The 19,807-nt window shown below is 47.2% G+C and overlaps 1 protein-coding gene across 4 annotated transcripts in view; it reads left to right on the plus strand.

Moving 5' to 3' along the window:
* The window catches only part of SDK2 (sidekick cell adhesion molecule 2), a 577,803-nt gene that overhangs the window by 486,193 nt on the left and 71,803 nt on the right, over window positions 1-19,807 (plus strand). For all 4 annotated transcript variants that reach the window (XM_029599248.1, XM_029599249.1, XM_029599250.1 and 1 more), the window contains exons 24-32: window positions 9,678-9,828; window positions 11,017-11,254; window positions 11,497-11,612; window positions 12,556-12,745; window positions 15,720-15,818; window positions 16,157-16,351; window positions 16,526-16,727; window positions 17,220-17,323; window positions 17,517-17,587. In XM_029599248.1, coding sequence (XP_029455108.1) covers window positions 9,678-9,828; window positions 11,017-11,254; window positions 11,497-11,612; window positions 12,556-12,745; window positions 15,720-15,818; window positions 16,157-16,351; window positions 16,526-16,727; window positions 17,220-17,323; window positions 17,517-17,587 — 1,366 coding nt within the window. The remainder of the gene's footprint in view (window positions 1-9,677; window positions 9,829-11,016; window positions 11,255-11,496; window positions 11,613-12,555; window positions 12,746-15,719; window positions 15,819-16,156; window positions 16,352-16,525; window positions 16,728-17,219; window positions 17,324-17,516; window positions 17,588-19,807) is intronic.

Raw genomic sequence — 19,807 nt, forward strand, 5'->3', positions numbered from 1 at the left:
AGGGATTACAAAAGAAAGCTCCCATCTTGGTTACCTTGCCAAGGCATCCTGTTTCTTTCCCCTCCTGGAACCAGCGCAAGAGTTAATTGAGCTTGAGTGGAATGCTCTAGAAGGAATTTTAAAGGTCAGTGCTCCTTAGCAGACCTGTACCCCTTGGATCCGAAAGCAAGGGAGAAGTTGCAGTTCCCAAAAGTTGACGCCTTGGTGTGTGCTTTCACCAAGTGAACCACCATCCCATTTGAAGGGGGAACAACACTGAAGGATGCCCAGAATAGAAGGATTGAGGGCATCCTCAAGCAGGCATTTGAAGCGATGGCAATGAGTTTACAAATGGCTTTTTGCTGCTGCTTAATGGTACGAATAGGTTTGCATCTCTGTCAGGACTCTCAAGGAGTGGGAGCCAATAGTGGACCCGCAATGGAACTGAGAGCTGCATTTTTAGCTGATTCGGGCTGTTACTTGGTACATATGGCCACTAGAAGTGTAGCTTCTATGATAGTGGCAAGACACCTGCTGTGGCTATGGAATTAGTTGGCAATTTCTAAGTCGAATTTGACAAGGTTACCCTTTAAGGGTTCTCGCTTGTTCAGGAATGAGTTGGAGAATGAGGGACGGCTACTCAGAAGTCGCATCCCTTATGAAGATCTCAGTTATTTTGGCCTAAGAAGCCACATAAGGACGTGGGTTCCAGAACCGTAGCATCTCGATCTTCCGGAGATAGGCGGATATCTATCTTGCTTTTATCTCATGTGGGTCCTAGATGTAATAAAAAATGGCTATGCTCTAGAATTTCTCCAAATTCCTCTGGATGCCTTTAAGGTCTCTCCATGCAACCTGCTAATGAAGAGAGGGTAGTTGAGAATACATTGAGAAGGCTGTTAGACCTCAGGGCTGTGATTCTAGTTCCCAGATCGCAGGAAAATATGGGGCAATATTCCATTTATTTTGTCATTCCCAAGAAGGAAGAGGTTCCTTCCAACCGATTCTGGATCTGAAGGGAGTCAACCGGCATTTGCATGTGACTCACTTCAGAATGGAAACTTTATGTTTTGTAATTATGGCAGTAAAGACAAGGGAGTTCCTCACATCTCTCGATCTGATAGAAGTCTATCTGCATACCCCCATTCGACAGGAGCATCAGCAGTTTCTTTGTTTTGACGTTCTAGGGCCTATCAATTTCAAACCCTATCGTTCGGTCTAGCTATGGGGCCCAGAACCTCCAAAGTCATTGTGGTAGTAGCAGCATCTCTGCGCAAGGAGAGCATTGTAGTCCATCCACATCTGGACAACTGGTTGATTTGAGCCAAGAGTGCCGAAGAGAATCAATTGGCATCTCGCAAAGTGATCTGTCTCTTTCAGGAGCTAGGCTGGGTGGTGAACTTAGCCAAAAGCACAGCGGACACAGACCCTGGAATACCTCAGTGATTCAGTATGGAGTAGGGCAAAGTGCGCCTGCCAAAGAAACACATCCTGAAGTTGGTGACCCAAGTTCAGTTCTTGAAGATGGCCTTCCATCCAATCCATCCATCCATTACCTCCAATGTTGCTACCAATGGTCATTGGTAGCAACATTGGAGGTAATACCCTGGGTGAGGTGTATATGTGGCCACTTCAGCATGTGGTGTTCTCAAGGTGGAATCCGCAATCACAGGAATACACAATAAGGCTCCACTTGCTGATGGAAGTGAGCGAGCAGTTGCAGTAGCTGTTGCAAAGGCACCACATTAGGAAAGGCGCGCCTTTGGAGACACCGGACTGGTTGGTGCTCATGACAGATGCGAGCCTCCTGGGTTGGGGGGCTCACTGTCAAGAGTTGATGATACAAGGTCGGTGGAATGCCAAGAAACATCAGTGGGCCATCAAATGTTTGGAAGCTCATGCAGTTCACTTGGCGTGTCTATGGTTTGTTGAGCAGTTGGCAAGTGAAGCAGTGAGAGAAATGTCGGACAATGCCACAGTTGCCTACATAAAACTTCAGGGTGGAACCAGAAGTCATCAGATGTCAGTGAAGATAGATGCACTCATGGTATGGGCAGAGCAACCTCTTCAGGCGTTATCCGCCTCTCACATTGTCGGGAAAGACAATATGAGGACCGATTTTCTCAGCAGGCATGTCTTAGACCCAGGAGAGTGGGAGCTGGCAGACGATGCCTTTCAGCTCATGGTTTCATGTTTTCATGTTACAGGCAGCAGTATCTGGATTTAATGGCAAGCTTTAGTCACAGAAAAGACCCGAGAGCATTGGGAATCAATATTCTTGCCCAATAGTGGCCAAAGAACGGGGTGGGTTTTTTTTCCCTTCGTGGCCAATGATCGGCAGGGTATGTCAGAAGATAGCGAGTCATACCAAGACTGTGCATCTGGTGGCTCCGGATTGGCCATGAGGACTGTGGTACACCAACCTCTAATGACTCCTAATGGGCAGTCCTATGAGACTGCCAGTCAGAGAGGACCTTTTGCATCAGGGGCGGATTATGCACGAAAATCTAGGTCGGTTCTATCTTACAGTTTGGCCCTTGAAAGGGCTTGCCTGCTGAGGCGTAGTTATTCTCCAGAAGTAATATCCACATTGCTTCACACTAGAAAGTTTTCTACATCTCTGGTTTGGAGAGTTTTCAAGAACTGGTGCGACTTGGCTTGAAAGTTTCTCACCCTCTCAGAGTAGAGATCCCACTGATTTTGGAATTTTTGCAGGAGGGATTGGTTAAGGGCTTGGCCTAAACACCCTGAAGATACAGGCAGCGACTTTCGTATGCTATAGAGGGTGGATTAATGGTAGGCCCTTGTCATCCCATCCAGATAGGAATAGGTTCTTGAAGGGAGTCAAGCATCTATGGCCTCCCTTGTGCCTACTGGTGCTTCTTTGGGACCTTAATATAGTACTGAGATTTTTGTTGGGCCCTGCTTTTTGGCCACTACATGATCTCTCTTTGTAGCTGCTTATTTTGAAAACAGTTTTCCTGGTGGCGATCTGTTTGGTGAGGCGTATTTCTGAGCCATTTCTACGAATAACTCCAGGGACGGTGCAGCTCAGGACTGTACCTTCTTTTTTTGCTGAAGGTGGTATTGGAGTTCCATTTGTATCAGTGATATTTCCTTGCCCATGCTGGACAGGGAGAGAGAGGAATGGGATTTTCAGTTGTTACATGCCATAGATGTGAAGCGTCATCTGATGCAGTAGTCAAAGGTTACTTGCTCTTTGAGGAAGACTGTTCAGCTGTTTGTTGTCCATGGTGGAAGTAGACAAGGAGAACCTGCGTTGTGGGTGACAGTAGCCCATTGGGTTAAAGAGGTCATCATAGCTGCCTATATGGATGCAGATGTTCCATTGCTTAGGCAAGTCACGGCACATTCCACCAGAGCATAGGCGATCTCGTGGGTGGAGATTCAGTTGTCTCTGGTCAAGATTTGCTGGGCGGCAACATGGTCATTTTTGCATACTTTCTCCAAACATTACTGCTTGGATGTTATGGCTCAAGAGGATGTGGCCTTTGTGCGGGCGGTGTTGACAGGAACGCAGGCAGCCTCCCACCCATTTAGGAGTAGCTTAGGTACATCCCACTGGTGTGGATTGGCCTGCCTGAGTGCAGAGGAAGGTGAAATAACTTCTTACTTGATAATTTCCTTTCCTCTAAGGAAAGCAGGCCAATCCACAATCCACCTTATTTATTTATTTAGATTTTTATATTCCTCTTTTTGCACTTTTTTCAGCACGTCAAAGCGGATTTTATTCAGGTGCTGTAGGTATTTCCTTTTCCCCAGAGGGCTTACAATATAAATTTATACCTTAAAATCAAGTAAGCAGCCTTAGGCTGCCTACTTGATTTTGGTTTCAGTTCTTTCCTTATTCGAGGACGATGCAGTGTTCTTTGTTCTGAGTTATCTGAAGGACTGGTAAATGATGAACCAGCCCCTAAGATGTTACATTTTTTACTGAGCTCAGTACTTCCGAATTGGCTGTTAATAGTCATGGTTTAAGTGTAATCAGTTTCTCCACAGTTTGGCTTTTCTAGAGATACCGGCAGACTGATGTTTGGGCAGTGCTATATGTCAGTGATGTCAGTGAGTCAGTTTACTCCATCTCCATCTGCTGGTAGGGGTGCATAACCCACTGGTGTGCATTGGCCTGCCTTCCTTAGAGGAAAGAAAATTATCAGGTAAGAAGTAATTTCTTCTTTAGGTCCTGAGATTTTGAGATCACACAGGCCCCTTATTCAGTATGAAATATGTAGGGGCCCTTACGGTCTCAAAAGCTTAGATACAACAGCGTCTTTTTATGTTGATCTAGCAATAGTATTGCAGCCTATTAAGATTGCATTGTATGTTTCCTAGCGTGTAGCCAGATGGACTCAGGACCAATGGGTTTATGCTCCCCTGCCAGCAGATGGAGACAGAGTCAGGTTTCAAAGCTGATGTCACCCTAGATACACCCCTGCAGTGACCTCAGCCCTTTAATTTTCTCCGTCTCCAGAAGATGCGTACACCGCATGGTAGGCCACAGCGGCACCATCTTGCGCACAATTTTGTGCCTGTATTGCCCACCATAGAGCTTCGGTAAGCACAGTGTGTGTTGGCTCTGCGCTCGTGCTGTGCACATAACACCGCACACAGGCTGTGTGCATAATGTCGCAAGCGTACATACGTATACAACTTACTAGGTGCAGAATACAAGTAAAGCCAGATGCACAGGCTGTGCGTGCACCTCACTGCGGCCCGCGTAAGTGCCCGAAATCTGTGGCATAAAACTTTAAGCTCCAGCCATCTGAACACGCAAACCCTCCCAATCCTTGGAATATCTGGACATTCGGTTCGACACCAAGCAGGGCAAGGTCTTCCTCCCGACCACACGGATAAGGAAGTTGATGTCCCAAGTGCATCTCTTGATGAACACGATATACCCAACGGTGTGGAGCTATCTTCAAGTCCTCGGTCCTTCAAACCTCCCTGCTGTCATATTGGAACCAACTGTCTCAAGACTACTCAATTTGCCTCCACTTACCGATGGAAGTATGCTCTCGGCTCCAGTGATGGCTGCAGGAAGCTCATCTGGGAAGAGGTGTACCCCTGTCCCCTACAAACTATCTAGTCCTCATGACAAATGTGAGCCTCTGGGGCTGGTGAGCTCACTGTCAGGAACTGACAGCCCAGGAGTGTTGGACCAAGGAAGAGGCCTTCTGGAACATAAACCTCCTGGAAGCCCGAGCAGTCAGATTGGCGTTGCTACGATTCTGCTTGTGGGATAGGCTCACAAGCAGCCTTTCACCTTAGCGGAACCTGGAGGCCGCCACTACCAACGCCAGTTCTCCACTGCCAGCCTGCCATCTTGTTATGGCCTGGAGGCCGTCGCCTGACTTCTACGGCAGTTGGAGCCGCCACCATTCTAATGTACCCAATGGTCTTCGTTCCTGTCCTGACCCTGACGTCCTCTTTGTCAGCTCTTGGTCCAGCTTCCAGGTTCCTTTCTTCCATCTTTCCTGGTGTGCCTCTGTCATGGCCCGTGCCTTGCCTTGATTGGCTGTGTAGGGCGCCTCGTGGCATTTGGCCCGCTTTCACCTTTCAGCGCAAGTCTCTAATGGACCCTTGCTTTTAATGTTCCTGAATCCGAGTTCCAAGTTCCGAGTATTGAATCCTGAGTCTTGTATCCTGTTCCCGGTTGTCGGAGTCCATGCCTGCTTCCTTCCATGCCTAATACTCTACCAGAACCTGCTCCGCTTCAGCATGGTCCGCGACCAGCCACTGGCGGCTGTGTAGGACGTGCCCCAGTGCAGGCCTCTCCTGAATCTGTCAGCTTCGTGGACCCTTGGGCCGATCGGAACCAGGAGATGGAATACCTTAGAGAGGTAGAGACACCGGTTCCAACCGGGAGGCGGCGAAGACAGGCTCGCGGACAGCTGAGAGGAGGACACGAAGGGCCCTATGCGACCAAGGGCCAGGAGGAGAGGCTGACCCGGTGGAAGAGGATCTTCGCCCTGGAAGCCGGTACTCCCCCGAGAGCTCGTAGGAGTCCGGCCGCTGGGACTTAGGCGATTCACCCTGGAAGCCGGTGTCCCCCCGGGAGGAGCCCGTAGGAACCCGGCCGCTGGGACTTAGGAGATCTCTACCGACGGAGTCGAGCTCACCAGGCCAGGGTCAGGTGCCGGAGAATCGCCGTCAGCCAGTCCGCGTCTAGAGCCAGAGGATCGTCGTCAGCCAGTCCAAGTCAAGAGCCAGAGAAGTACCGAAAGCCAAGCCGAGTTGAGAGCCAGAAGTCACCGAAGCCAAACCAGAGTCAGGAGCCAGGAAGAACCACAAGCCAATCCGAAGTCGAAAACCAGGAGATCAAGCGATGAGCAGGAACACAGCAACTGGGAGCAGGACGAACCTGGGAACCTCGTTGCAAGGCGATGTCCTGGTCCAGCTGCAGGGCTTAAGTACCCTGCAGCGTCTGATGTCATCAGGGGGCGTCCCTGAGGTTTCCCGCGCTGACCCCTTTAAATACTAGCCCTAGACGCGCGGCTTAGCACCGCGAGGCGCCGGCTGCTCCGGCGAAGCGAAGGAGCAGGAACTGAAGGCGCTGCAGGCCCGGGCGAGGTGGGGAGACGCCGGGCCTGCGGCGGCAGAGATCCCCGGAGGCCCGGGGAGCACGGGGCCCGAGCGGACGCGCGACCAGGTGGGTGGCGATTCCGGGGGCGGCCCGGAATCGCAACAGAATCTTCGTCATGTCCTGGCTTCAACTTCCATTTCTTCACCTGGAGTCTGCTTCGCGTTCATCGTGGACCACTACCAGCCATGGTGGCTGTGTAGGGCACGCTGTGATGCATTTCTCACCCAGTACTTTCGCCTGAGTCCTGAATCCTTGCCTGAGACCTCCAAGTAACTTGAATCCTTGTCCAAGTCTTTTGTGTGACCTGAAACCTTGTCCGAGTCTTCTGAGTAACCTGTATTCCATTCTGAATCCTCTGAGTATCCTACATCTCCATCCACGTCTGAGCATACTGTATCTTCATCCATTTTTGAGCATCCTGAACCTTCGTCTATGTCTGAATCCTTGCCTGAGTTCCAAGTTTCCTCTTCTCATCCAAGTCTCCACTTTTCCTCATCTCGTCCAAGTCTCCAAGCACTCCGTCTTGTTCCTGTTCCAGTACCATCACCTGTCCTCGACCTCTGTCCATCCCATTGCATCTGCCGTTCCCAAGCTGCAGGTCCGAAAGGGTTATCGAGTGGCCAGAGGGTTACCCCATAGACCAGCATTGCATTGTTGGGTCTCTTCTGGTGCGATGGGTTTGGCAGAGATCAGGCTCCTTGGTGTTCTACCAGTCCGCCTGTGCTTGAACACGTCTTGTCTCGGTATTTCCCTGGAGTCCTCTGGGGTCGTGTCATGGTCTGAGCACACTAAATCTCCCCAGAATCGGGATCGCTTCCCAGCGCTCCCCCAACAGGCATGTCTACAATTCAGCCACAGACTCCAGGGTCAAGCTGTGTGCGTAATATTGGACAACATAACAACGGTAGCCTACATCAACTGCCAGGGTAGAACCAAAAGCCAGCAAGTTTCACAGGAGATAGATCTCCTTATGGAATGGGCCAAAATACAGCAACCTCCCATATCGCAGGAAAAGATGTCAGAGCAGACTTTCTAAGCAGGGAGAGTCTGGATCCAGGAGAGTGGGCATTGTCAGCCAAAGCCTTTCAGCTGGTAGTGGATCACTGGGGTCTCCTGTCCATCAAGCTGCTGGCCGCATCTCACAATGCGAAGGTTCCCCAATTCTTCAGTTGCAGAAAAGATCAGTTGACCCTGGGGATCGATGATCTTGTTCAGACCTGGCCAGAAGAGGAGCTGCTATAGGTCTTCCCTCCATGGCCCCTCCTGGACAGGGTCATTCACAGAATCGAGCACCAGAGGGGTTTAGTCCTACTAGCGGTTCCAGTTTGGCCCAGGTTTTCGTGGTATGCAGACATACAGAGACTCCTGATGGAGACCCCCCTGTGCCTCCCACCGCATAGGGACCTGCTACAGCAGGGACCGGACTTATGGTCTGGCCCTTGAAATGGCTCAGCTGATGAAGCAAGAATATTCTGTGGCAGTAATTGCCACCATACTCAGTGTGTGGAAATTTTCAAAGTCCCTAGCGTATGTGCGGGTCTGGAGAGTATTTGAGGCCTGGTGCAAGGATCGCGGTATTTCCCCTCAGAATCCCACTAATTCTGGAATTTTTGCAGGATGGCTTGAATAAAAGTTGGACCCTTAACTCCTGAAGGTCCAGATAGTGGCTCTCTCCTGTTTCAGGGGCAAGGTGAACGGAACCTGCCTCTCGGCTCATCCAGACATGGCCCATTTTCTGAAAGGGGTGAAGCATCTCCAGCCACCCCTATGGCGGCCAGTTCCCTTGTGGAATCTTAATCTAGTATTGGAGTTTTTGGCAGGGCTCTCCTTTCGGTCACTGAGCAGTCTTTCCTTCTGTTTATTAACCCTGAAAACTGTGTTCCTGGTGGCTATATGCTCGGCACCTAGCATCTCTGAACTACAGGCATTGTGTCGGGAACCATTCCTCCGGATGACTGCAGGAGCATTACAGCTTCATACCTTTCCATCCTTCTTGCCCAACGTAGTCTTGGAGTTTCATTTGAATCAGTCCATTTTGTTGCCATCCCTAGATAAGCACAAGAACGCAGAAGAATTCCGCCTTCTCCACCATTTGAATGTCAGTAGGCTTTTGGTGCGGTATCTGGAAGTTTCAGAACCAGTCCGAAAGACAAACCGCCAGTTTGTCCTTCACGGTGGAAGGAAGCAGGGCGAACCAGCTTCACGGACTATCATAGCTCGCTGGATTAAGGAAGTGGTCACAGGAGCCTATGTAGAGGCAGGAAAGCCATTACCCCTTCAGGTTAAAACTCATTCCACTAGAGCTCAGGCAGTCTCATGAGCAGAAGCCAAGCTGCTGTCTCCCATCAACATCTGCCAAGCGGCAACGTGGTCCTCCTTGCACACCTTCTCCAGTTTCTATCACCTGGAGTTCAGGCCCGGAAGGATGCAGCGGTGTTAATCAGACCGCAGGCAGCCTTCCGCCCCAATCGGGAGAGCTTTTGTACATCCCATTGGTCCTGAGTCCATCTGGCTACACGCTAGGAAATGGAGAAATTACTTACCTGATAATTTCGTTTTCCTTAGTGTAGACAGATGGACTCAGCATCCTGCCCACAGATGCCCAAAAACAGTGTAAAGAATTTGCCCGTGGAGTGGATATCGATTCCAAGAGATTACGGGTAAGCCGTCATCCAGTCCCTAGATCAGGCCATCTATAATCTTACAGGGGTTCAGGGTTTATGTTTGGTTGAGTACAGTTATGGTTATTGTTTTCAATCAAGTTTTTTCAATACCATGTCCACAGAGGCTTTTGAAGAGAATACTGAAGGGCTGAGGTCACTGCAGGGGTGTATCTAGGGTGACATCAGCTTTGAAACCTGACTCCGTCTCCATCTGCTGGCAGGGGAGCATAAACCCATTGGTCCTGAGTCCATTTGTCTACACTAAGGAAAACGAAATTATCAGGTAAGTAATTTCTCCATTATAGCATGTTGCAGTGTGTTATTGTTATTCTATGTTAGGGGCGTCATTGCTTGGCTGCCTGCCTGCACTGGTGGGCATACCTGCTGTGGAGTCTCTTGCTTTCCAGGATAATTTCTCTTCCCCCCCGCAGTTTCCGAATGAGGCAGGTAAACATTGTCGGGACGAGTCCTCCAAGTTTACCATCACGGAAAATCCAGACCCTCCAGGCCCCACCGGACATGTCACCGGTGAATGTAACACTGCGCACAGCCAGTGAGACGAGCCTGTGGCTGCGCTGGGTGGTGAGTACTGGTGCAAGATGCGACGTTAGACGTGGGCGCACAGATAGTGAGTGAGCTAGCTGGCTGTGCTGGTTAAGCCCCTGATGTTATTACGAAGTATCACTTCATTTGATGAACCCAATATTCAGCAGTGCAGGGAGCAGACAAGTTATCCGGCTAAAGTTAGCTGGGTAGCTTGTCTGGGATATTCAGCAGAGTGCTGCCAATTAGGCTGTCTACAGAATATAACCAGATAAAGTCCTAGCTATCCACAGAAACTTCTCTGGCTAATTTAACTCCACCCCAGAACACCTTCAAGCTATCCAGATAAGTTTTAATTAGCTAACTACTTAGCTAGATAATTTGGAGGCACAGGAATGTTAAAGCCCACAATCTATCCAGCTAGGCCCCGAACTTAGTTGTACAAGCCATTTGAATGTTGACCCTCAGTGACATAATATTTGTGATAACTTTATCAGCCAGGGATGCTGCAGTGGAGCATATCTGTATACAATGGTAGGATTTCAGAGACATAAGACACTAGTTACACAGGTCAAAATGGTTAACCTGCTTAAGGAAGACATATGTTGGGATGTGGTTTTTCAGCCACTTTTCCAGGGTTTTGTTTTGTCTGCGATTTGATTTTGTTTTGTTATTGTGGGGTTTTTTTTGTTTTGTTTTGCCATTTTGGCATGCACTGAAATGGCACAAAACAGAACAAAAAATGTTGGTGTTGTTTCCCTATTATTTAAAGTGACAGCACACCCCCTAATGCTTTCATAATATGCTCCAGCATGTCTGTTTCACAAAGAAGTGTTCCGAGAGGATATCGTGGGAGCATGTATTCATCTGCTTAGAATGATTTATTTTGAATTAAGCAGAATATAAACATGTTTAAATAAAATAATAACGATAAACACATTTTAGATGTGTGCTCAAGCCATACTTTTCCAAAAGGCACACGCATAGATAACAAACTGCTCGTGTGCCTAAATTTACATCCTCATTTTGCTTTGACTAAATGAACATGCATAGCTTGGGTTTGGACACCGACTTGTTCTATTTAGACTTACCTGTATGCAGATAATTTTGCAGTTAGATGCCTTATTAAAAGTTGACTCGAGAATGACAAGTCAGGTGTGTTAGAGTGAGATTCTTCATCACTAGTCTGTCTGTTTAGAATTTTCTTGTTCTTTCCTCTCATCACAGCCTCTCCCAGAGTTGGAGTACAATGGTAATCCAGAATCACTTGGTTACAAGATAAAGTACAGCCATGCAGACGGGCATGGTAAGACTATGACCCACGTCATCCATGACCGGATTGAGCGGGAATACACCATTGAGGATCTGGAAGAGTGGACAGAGTACCGGGTCCAAGTCCAGGCATTCAATGCCATTGGTGCCGGGCCCTGGTGTCCAATGGTCCTGGGACGCACCAGAGAATCAGGTACAATTATGACCTACGGTCTGAGAAGCTGAGGTCAACCAAAGCTGCCCCTGTCATAAAACTATCTCAGTCACAACTGCTGTGGCTCCTTAGCTGCAAGTTCAGAGTCCCCTTTTACCCCTAGAACCAGGATCCTCAGTTGCAACCTCTGAGACACCCAGGAGCTGGACTTCTGGAATCTGCTTAAGGAAATGGTAGGCGCTAAATATAAATCTTGTTTCTAATTTTCTCTTTGATATCAGTCCCTTCGTCTGGACCTACAAACGTGTCAGCATTGGCAACTACATCCAGCAGCATTTTAGTGAGGTGGAATGAGGTGCCTGAGCCAGACCGCAATGGACTCATCTTGGGTCACAAGGTCAGTAGAAATTGCTAGTCTGGTTTTGTGTTTTCTGGTCAACTAACCTCCTTTGATTCCTGTGCTTCCAGCCCAGCCAGAACAAGCTCCAGCCCAACTTGTCCCCCATGTTGATAGGGAAGTCCAAGAGCCAAGATGTCTTGTGCCTTTTATATACTGCTCACTCTTCATAGAAACATAGAAATGACAGCAAAAAAAGGACCAAATGATCCACCCAGTCTGCCCAGCAAGCTTCTGCTAATATCTGGCGCACTGTGCAGATTACCCCCAGGGCCCTCGTTGGTTGCAGTCTGAATACAATTCCCCTTTTCCCACTGCCGTTGAAGCAGAGAGCAATTTTTAACTCACTTCTAGCCTTTTGGCAGCTCGTGTATCACAGCTGCATGCATGTTGGCTGAGGAACACAGATCTTAGGTCCTTCCAGTGTCTGTTCTTTGCTTGCTCAGCAGGAAACATTCATGTGCACTCGGTCTGCATCCCCTTAAGAGCTGTGAAGAGAAATCCTCCGCAGCCCAAGGAGGCACTGCACGAGTAGCAAGTCTATTATTATGAGCTAGTCCAAAATATATTATTAGTCCAGTAAAAAAAAAGTCTCCAACAACCTTTCTGATGTCTTTTATTTCTGCATATCCCAGTGGACTAATACAGGAACCACACTGCCGTATCAGCTCTCTTTATGGAAGAGCTTTTCACAATGGTATGAATATATCCAGAAGGACCCCATTGTGACCAATTATCATGCAGCTGATACTTCTAAGATCAGTAGTGATCGAAAATCATTATCGTCTTTTGAATAGCCGGTGACCTATGTAAAGATTGAGTTGTTGCTCCTTGTCCTGGTAACCACAGCACCAATACTGGGCAGCCTGGCTTGAGTTCACAACACTTTGCAATGTTCTTCCAGGCTGAGCTGTCTCCATGTGTTGTGTGTCTGCTTCCTTAGGTAGTATACAAGGAGAAGGACTCTGATTCCCTGCCTCATTTCTGGCTGGTGGAAGGAAATTCATCGCGTAGTGTACAGCTAATGAGCCTGGGAAAGTATGTCCTTTATGAGATCCAGGTGCTGGCGTTCACCAGGATCGGAGATGGGATCCCCAGCTACCCCCCGATCCTGGAGCGGACTCTGGATGATGGTAAGAATCTGTCCCATGCACAATGCTTGGCCAAAAAACTAACCAACAAAGATGGAAAAGTACAGTAGTGGGATAATTTTCTAAATGCTTTTGTGCCAAATCGGCTTTGGAAAATTATCTGGGGATAATTGTCTATATCGTTTCATTTCGGTTTTGAAACGAAATGATAGGAAAAAAAAAAATCAAATTTTGTGGGGGGGTTTTCTATTGATTTTCATGTGCACTATTTGCAAATAGTGTGCACAAGTACCCAAAACAAACAGCGCAACCTGGGGGTCTCCATCCCCACTACTCCATCCCCTGTCGCCATCCCTTCAGTTGGCTGTTTCCCAAAAAAAAGTAATATTTTGTAAAATAAACCCCCTATCACAGGCCCCATCCCCAAGCTCTTCCCCTTTGTTAAAAAAAATACCTTCCCTCCCCGGAACCCAGATCCCCACAGTTCACCATCCTGAACCTTCTCCCTCCCCCAAATTCACCCATTTTCCCTGGTGGTCTAATGGGGGCCTGGGAGTGACTCCCTCTGCTCCCAGAACCAACCACCGCCATTTTTCAAAATGGCACTGGCCTCCAGGGGGAGAGGGTCAGGAGGGTGGGCTAGGATAGGCCACAGGAGTGCTGGCTCCTGGGAAGGTGGGGAGGGGGATATTTTTTAATAAAGGGAAGGGCTGGGAGGCTGGTGCTGAGGCCTGTGACGAGGGGTTTATTTTACAAAATATTACTTTTTGAGGGATAACAGCTACCTCCAGGGGCAGCGGGAGGGGGTGGGATGGGGGTCTCTGAGACCTCTGGGGTCTTGTTTTTAGTTTCTGAAAACAGTGTGTGCGAATTGCAAATAGCTTGCACTATTTTCCAAAACCAAAACAAAAAATACCCAAATGAAACGACATAAAAAAAACTAAACAAAATTATTGCTGTGTACATCCCTAATGGCAAAATGAGGAAGAGGAAATGTTAGAGAACCTAGCAGAAAGTACAAACAACCCTGCAAATGGATCAGTCTGGCAGGCTGTAACTAAGGTAATAATTAACTAGAAGTCCTAGTGTAAATGGAGGAGCTCACATAGCAGGGTCTGTTTGACAGACTATGTGTTCTTTGTGTTGTCTGGGTTATGAGCAACACAGCCTCCGCTTGCGGCATGCTGGGGCCTGCTCCTTCTTCGCTGTGAGTGAGATGTCCTCCACTCATGGCACGCCTGGGCCTGCTTCATTTTTGCTGTGAGCGGGACGGCATACGCTCACAGCGAAGATGGAACAGGCCTTGCCATGCCATGAGCGGAGGCTGTCCCACTCGCAGCAAAGAAGGAGCAAGCTCCGGCATACCGCAAGCAGGATGACCTCCACTCACAGCGAAGGAATAGGCCCAGGCGTACCACGAGCGGAGGCCATCCCGCTCATGGCAAAAATGGAGCAGGCCTCGATGTGTGTGTGTCTATGTGTATTTGTGTGTATGTGTGTGTGTGTGTGTGTGCTCACATGTGCATGTGTGTATAACACTGCGAGCCTGGGAGGTGAGAGAGAGCATGTGTGAGGTTGCGTGGGTGTGGGTGCCAGAGAGAAGGAGACTATGTGAGGAGATTGTGAAGTAGTGTGCATATGAGTGAGAGTTTGGGAGCTGATGTGTGTTAAAAAGGGATTGTGTATATGTGAGGATGCTTGTTTGTGAGAGAGGGAGCTTCTGTGAGGGTGCTTGTTTGTTTGTGAGAGAGGGAGCTTGTACGAGGGTGTTTGTATGTGTAAGAAAGAGAGCCTGTGTGAAGGGGATGTGTGTGTGTGTGTGTGTGTGTGTGTGTGTGTGTGTGAGAGAGAGAGAGGGCGCCTATGTGTAAGAGATATGAGTGAAAGATGGAGCCTGTGTGCAGGGGTGTGTGAGAGAGAGACATAGGTAGCCTGTGTGAGGGTGTATGCATGAGAGAAAGGGAGCCTGTGTGGTTGTGTGTGTGCGAGAGAGAGAGGAAGCCTGTATGAGGGGGGGTGTTGTGTGCAAAAGACAGAGGGAGTCTGTATGAGGGTGTGTATGCATGAAAGAGAGAGAGAGTGAGGAGCCTGTGTGAGGGGATGTGTGTGCGAGAGAGAGAGAGGGAACCTGTAGGAGAGGGTATGTATATGTACTAGAGAGAGGGAGCGTGTGTGTGTGTGTGTGTGTGTGTGTGTGAGAGAGAGAGAGAGAGAGGGAGCCTGTGAAGAGACACTCTTACAGTGATCTTCTAGGGAAATTCTGCTCAAAATATTTAAAACTCTGCATCTTTAAGTAATTAATTTAAAATGTAATATGGAAAAAGTTATTTCTTAAAGACTGTCATGTATATTGTGTTATTTTGACCCAGTATGAAGTATGCAGAATTTTAAGTTTTTATGCGCAGAATTTTAAATATTTGTGTGCAGAATTGTAAATTTTTGTGCAGAATTCCCCCAGGAGTAAACTTTGAAAGCTGCTAGTACCCTTCTTCATTCCTCTGCAGACCTTGGGTGCCCTTCTTTATTTAGTTAGGTTGTTAATCATTATTCATTGACTGCCCAGGACAAAAATTACATTGCATACAATAGAAATTACATTTCCTGCTATTAATTAAGTTGACTTGGAAAATAGCCACTGCTATTACTAGCAACAGTAACATGGAATAGACTTAGTTTTTGGTTACTTGCCAGGTTCTTATGGCCTGGATTGGCCACTGTTGGAAACAGGATGCTGGGCTTGATGGACCCTTGGTCTGACCCAGTATGGCATATCTTATGTTCTTATGTTCTTATCAAACAACAAAATCTCCATAAACAAAATCAAAACAAAAAAAAAACCCCAAATAATAACAACTATAAATAAAATAAAAATATTCCTCTAAAGACCCCTGGTACCCCTCCCTATTTCTGTACCGAGTATCAGAGAGATTGGCCTTGATTTCAAGGTCATGTGCTCTTGGTTGCATTGGCATACTAACCTGTCCTGATTCTCATTGCTCTGCTGTTCCTTTCCCAGTGCCGGGGCCTCCTGTGGGAATTCTCTTTCCAGAGGTGAGAACCACCTCCGTGCGGCTCATCTGGCAGCCGCCAGCAGCACCGAACGGTATCATTCTAGGTGAGAGACAGGAGGCAGCGATGCCTGCAGGAGAAATAAACATGAATGCTACTGTCAGAGATGAATCTGGAGCAATTTTTGCACTAGAGCCAGTATTAACTCATGTCCCCCTTTCATTCTGCTGTACATTCCCAAATATGTCCTCTTTCTTCACACTAATATATATATATATATAGCCATATAATCACATATATGCACAGCAAACATAACTGTGTAACACATAATAACACATGTGCATGCCAAACTCCAGTAACAAAGGCTCTCCACAGCGTACAGATGAGGTTTCTGGGCTTCTACATATTTCCCGTTGATATGAGAAACTGTTTCTGTTTCGGCAGCCTATCAGATCACCCACCGCCTGAACACCACCAGTGCCAACACTGCCACCGTAGAGGTGCTGAACCCCAGCGCCCGGCAGTACACCGCCACTGGCCTGAAGCCAGAGTCTGTTTACCTGTTCCGGATCACAGCCCAGACCCGCAAGGGTTGGGGGCAGGCAGCCGAGGCACTAGTCGTGACCACGGAGAAGAGAGGTAAGGTAAACTGTGCCTGAGAGTGTGAGCTGAGCCAACCGGGGCAAGGGCTGCAGAGGATACACCCTGATCCCTAGCGTTGTGGCTTTAGGACATGTTTCTGACATGTGGAATTTGGAACACCTCCTGCCTGTTTCTTAAAGCCTCTCTCCTCATTGTATCCTATTGCTTCAGATCGCCCTCAGCCTCCTAGCAAGCCCGTGGTACAGCAGGAGGACATAAAGGCCCGCAGCGTGCTGTTGTCATGGGAACCAGGCAGCGACGGCCTGTCCCCGGTCAGATATTACACCATTCAGACCCGTGAGCTCCCCAGCGAGGATTGGGCCATGCATTCTGCCTCTGTCAGCCATAATGCCACAGCCTTCGTGGTAGACAGGTGAGGTCCCTTCCAGGCTGAAGGAGTCCAGCTGCCTTGCCTAGGCCAGGCCTGGAGGAGACAGGTGTGAAATTCAAGAGTCCTGAGAGCAGAGTTTGCTGGATGTTATGTATAAATTCCAAGGAAATATATTCATTTAACCATGTGGCACTTGCCTTAAAGACCAAGGTATTTGATGGCCCCAGCACCCTGATTTCTACTGGCTTCTGTTTGAAGCCAAAAACCTCCTAAATGGAAGATACCAGAAGGAGAACATTTCTGAAAATGCCTCTGTTTTTCTCTCAATACCATGGCTTTTTTATTACTCTGATTTACTCATGTACCTACCTACCTCTTGATTTTGAAACAGTAAAATGTAAAGTGAACTTTTGGTTGATTCTCTTTTGCCCGGAGTGAGGCGGGAGTGGCGAAGGGCAGGAAATGAGCCCAGCAGCAACCCCCTCCCACCCCCATCCATCTCTCACATGTGCATCCGTTGTCTGCCTCTTCCAGGTTAAAGCCCTTCACATCCTACAAGTTCCGTGTCAAAGCCACTAATGACATTGGGGACAGCGAGTACAGTGAGGAGTCGGAGTCGTTAACCACACTGCAGGCTGGTCAGTGTCTGCTTTTGACTTCATTGCCCTGATTTGTTGGGAATCCCCATAGGCTGGCTCTTGCAGCAGGGAGGTTGCCAGTCAGGCATCAAGCCTTGTCTCCCATCTCCTAGCCCAGGCTGTAAGTTGGCACTCGCACCTCCACCGGTCATCTCACCCTAAATATCCCTTTTGTCATCTTCTCTCTCCCCAGCTCCAGATGACGCTCCCACAATCCTCTCAGTTACTCCTCATACCACCACCTCTGTGCTGATCCACTGGCAGGTAGGTCTCCCAGAAGCTCACTAACCAGTTTTTAAAGTAATGTGTGGAGGTTGGTACATTGTCTGCAGAGATGGCAACAGAAGAGCTGCAATGTGCCTCAATTTTATACTGGTATTTGTTCTCTAACCCCTGGGCTCCAATATTTTTTAATGGCCTGTGCAATGTTCACCATTTTATACAGAATTTCTTTTCTGAATGTTGTGAGTATGCTCTTCTTATTCCCCTGCAACTTCTTTGGGAGTCAAGAGTTTTATATTAGGGGGACAAGTTGGTTTATATTTGTACTATATTATGTTGGGGGAAGGAGAATCAGGATACAGAGGAATTATACCAAAATGTCTTATACTGAGATACAGACAGTAACATTCATGTTTATTAATGGCAGTAGATTAATGAGGGGATAAAGGGGACATATTTAGGATGTGCAGCTTCCAGAGGTACCTCAGGATCCTTGCTTATACCTATCAGTTTCCTTTATATCTTTCCTGAGAATCACTACTAAATGAATTCTTTGCTTCTGTCTTTACTGAGGAGAATGTTCGGGTCAAATCCACACTAGAAACATTTTTTGATGGTGATGACTCTGAGCAACTAGATGGAATCACTGTGAAACTGGAAGATGTAATAGCTCAGATTGACAGATAACAAATCACCAGGACCAGATGGCATTCACCACAGAGTTCTGAAGAAACAAAAAAAGTTTATTGCTGACCTATTTCTGGTGATTTGCAACCTAAGGAGGTTCTCTTTGGCACAATGCAAGTACCAAGAAGGGCATTAGCAATAAATTTGAGAGATTAAGATCATTTCCTACATACTCATTGGAGAAACTGCCCCATGATTTTCAACCTATCATTTAAAACATCCACAGTACCAGGAGACTGGAGGGTGGCCAATGTGATGCCAATGTTTAAAAAGGGCTCCAGGGGTGATCCAGGAAACTATAGACCGGTAAGCCTAATGTCTGTGCCAGGCTAAATAGTTGAAACAAGTCTTAAAAATAAAATTATTAACCACATAAATAGACATGGTTTAATGGGGGAGAATCAACATATTTTTGCAAAGGGAAGTCTAGCCTTATCAATTTACTAGATTTTTTTGAGGGTATAAATAAACTTGCTGACAAAGGTGAGCCAGTTAATACAGTGTATTTGGATGTTCAGTTGGCATTTGGCAAAGTCATTCATGAGAGACTCCTCAGGAAATTGGGAAGTCAACGAATTGAAGGCATTGTCCTATTGTTCATTGGTAACTGGATAAAAGACAGAAAACAGAGGGTAGAACTAAATGATCAGTTTTCCAAATGGAAAAATATCATTAGTGGAGTGCCCCAGCAGCTTGCATTGGGTCCTGGGCTATTTATCACATTCATAAATGATTTGGAGAAAGGAACAACGAGTGAGGGGACCAAATTTGCAGATGACACGAAATTGTTTGAGTTGTTAAAATGACAGCAAATTGTGAAGAACTGCAGAAGGACCTTATGAGACTAGGAGATTGAGCTTCTAAATGGCAATTTAATGAGGACAAATGCAAAGTAATGCACCCAATTACAGGTACAAGATGCTAGGTTCCATGTTAGAGTCACTGCCCAGTAAAAGCAGTCCTTGAGAGCAATACCTTGAAATCTTCAGCTCAGGGTGCGGTGGTGGTCAAAAAGGCAAATAGAATGTTAGGAATTATTTGGTAAGAAATAAAAAACAAAACTGAGAATATCATTAATGCCTTTATATAGATCCGTGGTGCAACCTCACCTTAAGTTCTGTGAGCAATTCTGGTCAACCCATCTCAAAAAAAGGTGCAGAAAAGAGTGACAAAAATGATAAAGGGAATGAAAAAGCTCCCTTGTGGAGAAAGGCTAAACAGATGAGGGCTCTTTAGCTTGTAAAGCAACAACTGAGAGGGGATATGATTGAAATTTATAAAGCCTTGAGTGAGATGGAATGAGTAAATAGAGAACCATTATTTACTCTTTGAAACAACACTAGGACTAGGATACACTCCATGAAACTAACAAACAGCAGATTTAAAACAAGTCATAAGAAGTATTTTTCACTCAGTGCACAATCAAGCTATGAAATATGTTGCTGGAGGATGTGGTCAAAGCAACTAACACAGTGGGGTTTAAAAGAGGATTGGATACGTTCCTGCAGGAAAAGTTAATAAACAGTTATTAGCCAGGTAGATTAGGGAAAAGCCAGCACTTATCCCTGGGAGTAT

This window comes from Rhinatrema bivittatum, chromosome 4 (assembly GCF_901001135.1).
Source record: "Rhinatrema bivittatum chromosome 4, aRhiBiv1.1, whole genome shotgun sequence".
Classification (NCBI taxonomy): domain Eukaryota; kingdom Metazoa; phylum Chordata; class Amphibia; order Gymnophiona; family Rhinatrematidae; genus Rhinatrema; species Rhinatrema bivittatum.